At 44.5% G+C, this 7,759-nt stretch overlaps 2 protein-coding genes across 9 annotated transcripts in view; one reads left to right on the forward strand and one right to left on the reverse strand.

Annotated features, from left to right (window-relative positions):
* LOC113514846 (calcitonin gene-related peptide type 1 receptor-like) overlaps positions 1-2,630 on the forward strand; it is a 108,670-nt gene extending 106,040 nt beyond the window's left edge. For 7 of the 8 annotated variants that reach the window (XM_052897298.1, XM_052897296.1, XM_052897297.1 and 4 more), the window contains 2 exons: positions 40-817; positions 875-2,630. In XM_052897298.1, coding sequence (XP_052753258.1) covers positions 40-817; positions 875-934 — 838 coding nt within the window. In that variant the 3' untranslated portion in view covers positions 935-2,630. The remainder of the gene's footprint in view (positions 1-39; positions 818-874) is intronic. The other variant, XM_052897300.1, reaches the window with a different exon arrangement.
* Positions 2,631-5,648: 3,018 nt separating this feature from the next.
* LOC113514847 (actin, muscle-type A2) lies at positions 5,649-7,420 on the reverse strand. Its single transcript, XM_052897373.1, has 2 exons — positions 7,263-7,420; positions 5,649-7,077 (listed from the first exon to the last, which is right to left on the reverse strand). The coding sequence occupies exon 2, from the start codon at positions 7,026-7,028 to the stop codon at positions 5,898-5,900; it is 1,131 nt and encodes a 376-aa protein (XP_052753333.1). The 5' UTR covers positions 7,029-7,077; positions 7,263-7,420; the 3' UTR covers positions 5,649-5,897.
* Between the last annotated feature and the right edge of the window lie 339 nt (positions 7,421-7,759).

A 7,759-nucleotide genomic window follows, 5' to 3' on the forward strand; every position in this document is an offset into this window, starting at 1 on the left:
TGATTAGTTCTGATTTCATACATTGCTTGTTGTATGCAGGAGTCTGCGGTGTGCGCGCATCACTGTGCACATGAACTTATTTGCATCGTTCGCGTTGAACAACGCGCTGTGGCTGGCGTGGTACGGGCTCGTGGTGCGCTCGCCAGAGACGCTCACCGCGTCGCCGGCCTGGTGCCGCGCGCTCAACGGCATCCTGCAGTACGCGCTGCTCACCAACTACACGTGGATGCTCTGCGAGGGCCTCTACCTACACACGGTGCTAGTGAGCGCGTTCGTATCCGAGCGGCGGCTGGTGCGCGCGCTGCTGGTGGCCGGCTGGCTGCTGCCCGTGCCGTCGGCGACCGTGCACGCTGCGCGCCGCGCCGCCGCCGACGAGCAACTCTGCTGGATGGACGAGGGCGCGCCGCGACCCGAGCTCGCCGTGCTCGTGTGCATCGCGGTGCTTCTCAATCTCGCTTTTCTTTGCAACATCGTTCGCGTACTGTGCACTAAGCTGCGTGCGGGCGGTGGCATCGGCGCTAGTGCAGGCGGTGCATCGAGACCTTCCGCCACTGCGCTGCACGCGCTACGCGCCACGTGCCTGCTCGCACCCCTCCTGGGGTTACAGTACTTGCTGACGCCGTTTCGGCCGGCGCACACCGCCCGATGGTGGCTTCTGTACGAGTTCGTGTCTGCACTCACGACCTCGCTGCAGGGCCTCATCGTCGCCATCTTGTACTGTTTCTGCAACGGTGAGGTGCTTGCCCAGTTGCGACGACGGTGGCGGGTGCTCACGTTCCGGCCTCGTGCTAACTCTACCACCAACACGACCGTTTCGGTGAGTAAAATGCAGCGTCGACCGCTAGTAGGGGCTCGTGTCGAAGCCGTGTGACAGATGCACGTGTTGCAGTTCGTGCGGTCGGCGGCGCCGGGCGCGGGCGAGGACAAGGTGTGACTGGCGGCGGGCGGCGAGGGTCGCGAGGAAGGCGCGGGCGGCGGCGGGTGCGGCGGCGCGGAGTGCGGCGAGGGCGCGGCCGACGAGCGCCGCCGCGGCGACGGCCGCCACATCCGGTTCGAGTGCGTCGACAGCGACGACGACGCGCCGCCAGACACGCGCCTGCTGTGAGCTGCGCCGCCGCCGCTGCCGCTGCCGCCGCCGCCTACCACTCCAGCGCCCGAGGGACGACCTTCGCCGCCGTCTTTATGTAATAAGAGACATCAAACGATGTACTGCGGACTGCTTTAAATATATGTATAAATAGTGCTCAGAGAGATCAAAGTATCTGTTGTAAATAGTGTAGATAAAATATAGCCTCGTAACACAACGTTACATAAATAAGTGTGTCTGTACTGTTCCCGATGATATAAATTGTGACTCAATCTAATACATGATTGACGCAGCACCTCGTCAAGGAAGCAATTAATCAGCAAGTCATTATAGCTAAGGTGTACTAGTGAGACTCGTCACTAGATGTGTATTCAACGTGTCGTCAATCACCAGTGTGGACAATGAATCCGGCACTTCTGAAGTACTTACTGTTAAACCATAATCCTTAGTGTACCTGAGCGCTAGGCAGGTATCGTCGCTATTATATTTGTTCCATAGAACTGTATTTGTCTGTATATGACTTTCGAAGCTTTATCCCGTGATCGTACTTCAAATAAATAGCAAAAATATTAACTTACTAAACTGACATACAATTTATATATTCTATTTTTGTAGTAAAAATGTTTAAAACTAACCTGCAATCAAACAACCGATCATATATCGGTTCATGATTAGCGACGTGATCTTCTCGCATAGTTACAAATATATGTAGAATTCAGACAAGTTAGAATACCACATACATTTGCAAGTTTCAAGCCAAATGAGTCGCTGACAGCCAGTCACATATTTCACTATTTCCGTTGTTCGACACATTGTTTATTTTTTTTTTTTTTTTTTTTTTTTTTTTTCCCATGTACACGCTGCACATTGTTATTTATTAACATTATTATGTATCTGTATAGTTATAAGTAATTTCGTTTCATACCCAAGTCAATGCGACCGTTACGTATGTCATTCGCAAGAAGCCAGTATTACGAGTATTAAGGTTCAGTTCTGACTGCCAGAATTGTTAATATTTATGAGAGTGGCGACACGACACCGTACACGTGGATGGTCGGCGGCGAGCTCTGATAGCCACCAACGCGCGGTTGTACTTACTGCGTGTATCTGTACTAAGGAGTTGTTACAATTGTACCTATATATAAATTGTTCAGTGCACGGGTGGCCAACAAGTTAATCAAGATAGTCAAGAATATTTGACGATCGTCCTCAACGTCTCAATTTCAACTTGCGGTTGACTTGGGAAATTACAAATTGTTTAAAATAAATATTTAACCGCTTCTTACAGAAATAACTCTTAAAAAAAGAAATCGAAATGCATTTTTTTTTAGTTTAAAAAATGTTATGTACATAGCTACCCTATATTTGCGTACCCCTGTTAAAGAGGTCCAACCAGGTTGTCATGGTGTTAGAGCGTACGGTAGCGGACTATGGGGCCTATCACGTCACAGTCGTATGGCGCAGTACTATTACTGTATCTATAGTTGGTGTAAATATTGTACATAATTTTGTAAATTGCTAATATAAAACAGATACCAACAAATCTTTCTTTTTTTTTCTTTTCCCTCTGATTTTCATGTGAACTGAATATACAAACAAACTTATTATATGAGATATAAGGAAACGAGTATCTAAAATTCAGTTACAGTAGGCGCTGATATGTTTCATATATCTGAAACTGAACAATATTTCTCCAGGGATATCGCGTAGTTTCCATGATGAATATTATTAAACGGTGCCGTGTTTCCTGGGGACAGTTATATAGATAGAGAGCAACTTATGAAAAACTGAATATCACGAAAGTACACAAGTCCGATACTGTGGGGTCTACTGCGATAACGACGAGAAATAGGCGTGAGCTCGTCCACACACGCGGTGGCGTGTGAAGCCAATTCAAGCTGGCGAGTAACACCGTGTGTAATATTACACCAACTATTTGGAGTCACTTTTGACCCCTCATAACTCAAAAACTATTTCACTTAAACGTGTCAAATTTAGCCCATATATTATATATATGACCTAAAGACAAGTTGATGTAATAATATATTGTAAAATTAATAATATATTGTAGCCTAAAGTTATAAGAATATATAAATAAATTTTAGGACTGACCATTGAACTGGGCACCCAGTTAGATCTCACTTCTTTTGACCTTGAAGTCAACAACCAAGGCATATATCATAATATTGAACTTGGATCTCATTTCACATTTATGTTTTTGATGGGATCCTTCCTACCAGGATATATTGATTACAAATAAATAGTCCCTCATACTATATACGGTATATCGGAAACAATGATTCATTTAGCAATTAATATGCCAGGAGATAGGGAATAAACAAACTCACTGTCAGATTTTTAACATGAATATACTCGTAACATATGGACAGGGTGCTGAAATACTGATATACGACTATCAACTGGGCTTAATGTATCAGCAGAGAAAATATCAACAGTGACTAAACAAATTGGTAAGTACTTAAATTAATACTTTTGAATCATAAAAATTCCTGACTTCAATCGGAACAATAAGAACATGAGGCCGACAGGGGGAGAGCTCTATCGATTTCAAAAAATAAATAAAATTCATGCAATTATAAATTAAAATTACAATCAGCAATGATATAGTGCGACATACAGACAGAAAATAGTATCGTCGAATTGATTTCGTCATCATCACATCAGCTGTCATCTGTCCACTGCTTAACTTAATCCTTTCCCAAAGACTGACTTAAGAAACGAGTCTGTTCCTTATGGCAGGTGGGGGGATTTCGCCACTAGTTGCCGCAGTTTGGTTTTTGGTGCTGTTTTAAAAGGGACGCTGCTGCCCAAATCTCGACCATTAAGTTGTCTTAATCCGCCTCTTACAACACGCACGGCAATAGAAGAGATGGCTCATTCTATGCCGGGACCACGCGGCAATTGTCTTAATTTATTTTGTTATAAACATTTTGGTACTTTAATAAATTACAGTACTACTTTATAATAATTCTAGCTGTATCCCGTGGCTTCGCCCAGGTCGACCTCCTCGTGGTTTCCTCTGGAAACTATCATGGTTAACCCATTCAATACGGAGAGCGCGCCAGGGCGCTCTCCAATGTTATACCTTTAGTTTCAAACGTGCTTTAGACCGTTCCAGTCACTTGTGGAAGCCCGTTATTTACTGGCAGTCACTCCTAACAATTAACTAAGCCATATACGTAGAAAAAGTTGTGCCGTCAGTGACGGCCGTTTATGAAAAACTAAGCCGTATACTGCATAGGGATCTCAATATGGCCGCCGTATTGAATGGGTTAATTCCTGATGAATTCATCATAATGGACTAACTGGCCTGTTTTCATTCTCATCTATCACTCTTCACTGGTAGTCGGCCAGCGTATCCCGTTAGCGCAGGCGGGGTTACCATACCATTTTCACCCATCAAAAAAACCATGTGAAAGTGTTAGAGCTGGCTTGCAGTGTCACCTGACATCTCTATGTACATAACAGCGCAGGTAGCTCGCTACACAATATAATTGGCATTTGCATCGGTACTAAATTAAACGGCACTCGTCGATCGGCACTTGTGTTTATTTATACTCGCCAATCGAACCACTCGCTGCCGCCATATAAGGACGCCAAAATTATTGTCACGCACCGAGCCGCGTCCACTGAGTGCCGACACTGTGTTACATTGCTGACCTAAGAGCTCACCACCCATATCTGTGCTAATGCGGGTCAATCTCTCCATAGGCCTAAAAATATAAACTTCTAAATGTACCACTTCATGAAGTATGATATTTTTCATGAGAATTTTCGTTGATAATGATAGATAGATAGATTTCCGTTCTGATAGTGAAAATTTTTACTCAAGTAATATAGATTTATGACGACAAAAAATTCTCAAACTCCCATTGTAGATATAATTGATACTGACTCAGAGGGACCAACTGCAGAACAAGCTCACACATTTCTGTCATTTTTCGATCCAAATCCTTTTAGAAAATGTTATTTTTTTCTGACAAAAATCTCTCTTAGTCGGATGCTAACGATTGCGATTATATCTTACATTAGCTGTATGCTATGTTTTAAGGTAAGATGCTAGATTATATAGATAGAGTATCTCCTTAAAAACGGATCAACCTTTTTATACATATTTGCGTGATAAATAGTTATGAGTGATTCCTTTAATAACTTCTATATTTATTTTGTCTTATAAATTCTGCATCTCTTTAATGCGTAAACACTCATTTTATTTATTAAATAATACGTCAAGATACATTTTATGAGTATACTAATAAAAAACGAGTCAGCTAATTTGATAATGCTAACAAAACGGTCTTTTTTATGGCTCGATACTCTATCTATATAATGTAAAGGTGGAATATAATCCATCCGTGTGTTAAATTTCATTCAATTCCGTTCAGTAATTTTTACGTAAAAGAGAGAGTACCAGCATCTATCGATACATACATTGTCACAAACTTTTACATTCACGAGTATAGGATAGGAGTAGTAGTAGGATGTTAGAAGAAGTATCTATTTAAATATGCAAAGCAGACGTCACAATAAAATTACATCATCAGTAACAAAATTATAATTACACGACATAAACTTAAAGTACTTCACTTACACGATAACGCAAGTGCGCGCAGTCTCCAACAAAAAGTATAAAATAAATACAATTTGATAAATGAAAGTACAAAATTCGCATAAAAATTATAATAACACGAGCGGTGTGAGTGCGCACTCCACAGAGGGAGGACGGCTCGCTGGGAGGTGACGATGTCGAGCGACCGCCGCCGCCGGGCCCCGCTGGCTCCAGCTACGTTTAGAAGCATTTGCGGTGTACAATGCCAGGGCCCGACTCGTCATATTCCTGCTTAGAAATCCACATCTGCTGGAAAGTAGACAATGAAGCCAGGATAGATCCGCCGATCCACACGGAATACTTCCTCTCAGGAGGTGCAATAATTTTGATTTTAATGGTGGAGGGCGCCAGAGCGGTGATTTCCTTTTGCATACGATCAGCAATACCGGGGTACATGGTGGTTCCGCCGGAGAGGACAGTGTTGGCGTACAGATCCTTACGGATGTCGACGTCGCACTTCATGATCGAGTTGTAGGTCGTCTCGTGAAGGCCGCAAGATTCCATACCCAAGAAAGAAGGCTGGAATAGCGCTTCGGGACATCTAAACCTTTCGTTTCCGATCGTGATTACTTGACCATCGGGCAGTTCGTACGACTTCTCCAGCGAGGTGGACGCGGCCGCGGTCTGCATCTCCTGCTCAAAGTCCAGCGCAACATAGCACAGTTTCTCTTTTATGTCACGCACGATTTCTCTCTCTGCCGTTGTAGTGAATGAATAGCCTCTCTCGGTGAGAATTTTCATGAGGTAATCAGTCAGGTCTCGTCCGGCCAAGTCCAATCGGAGTATAGCATGAGGTAATGCGTAGCCTTCGTAAATAGGTACGGTATGGGAAACACCGTCGCCCGAATCCAGCACGATGCCAGTAGTACGGCCGGAGGCGTACAGTGACAGCACCGCTTGGATCGCGACGTACATGGCCGGGCAATTGAACGTTTCAAACATAACCTGTGTCATCTTCTCACGGTTGGCCTTGGGGTTGAGCGGGGCCTCAGTCAGGAGAACGGGGTGTTCCTCGGGAGCGACACGCAATTCGTTGTAGAAAGTGTGATGCCAAATTTTCTCCATGTCGTCCCAGTTAGTAACGATACCGTGTTCGATCGGGTACTTGAATGTCAGGATACCTCTCTTACTCTGAGCTTCGTCCCCGACATAAGAGTCTTTCTGTCCCATGCCCACCATGACGCCTTGGTGGCGTGGGCGGCCGACGATGGAAGGGAACACGGCGCGCGGCGCGTCGTCCCCCGCGAAGCCGGCCTTGCACATGCCGGAGCCGTTGTCGACCACCAGCGCGCCCGCATCGTCGTCACACATTCTTGCTGACTACACTCGCACAATGCACACAACACGAAATCGCTGTTATCTGAAACACAAAACCACTTATTTTACTCTTCATATGTATAACATTTTATTATATACTGTTTTTTTTTTTAAGCATCTATTTGAAATCAATTTTTTTTAATGAAAATTATATACTGGTAAATAGAACAATCCGTACGATAGAAGAAATAAAAAAAGAAATGAAGCAAATAAAAAAGTGTTTCTCACAGCGCGTAGCGGGCAGCGGGTGCGGCGGTAGTGGCGGCGAGCGGCGCCGGCCGCGCTATATAGCTGGCAGCGCCCGGCCCGGCTGCCGCTTGGCACCTGCAGCAGCCCCTACAAGGAGAGTCGTCGCCCTGCGTCTATATGCGCTCGCGACTACCATTTATGAACATCATCCCACTGTCGCAAGTCAATTACATCGGCACTGATCGGAAAATAGATTGGAACGCCGAGTCGCTGGATGCGTTTACAATTAGACCATCTACTAATAGCGCGGAAGTAATCGAATGCGGCCGCCACCGATTGATAGCCAATTCACGTTCAATTAATAGATAGATAGATAGATACTCTTTATTCTTTCCTTCAAAACATTACAATAGTAAACTTATTACAAGAAATAATCACAATGAGAAAACAATAGGCGACCTTATCGCTAAAAGCGATCTCTTCCAGGAACCCTTGGATTGAGTAGAGTGGATCTCTAATCAACAGTTTGATCAGAG

The sequence above is a fragment of the Galleria mellonella genome, unplaced genomic scaffold (assembly GCF_026898425.1).
Source record: "Galleria mellonella isolate WM207_F2 unplaced genomic scaffold, CSIRO_AGI_GalMel_v1 utg36, whole genome shotgun sequence".
NCBI classification, from domain to species: Eukaryota; Metazoa; Arthropoda; class Insecta; order Lepidoptera; family Pyralidae; genus Galleria; species Galleria mellonella.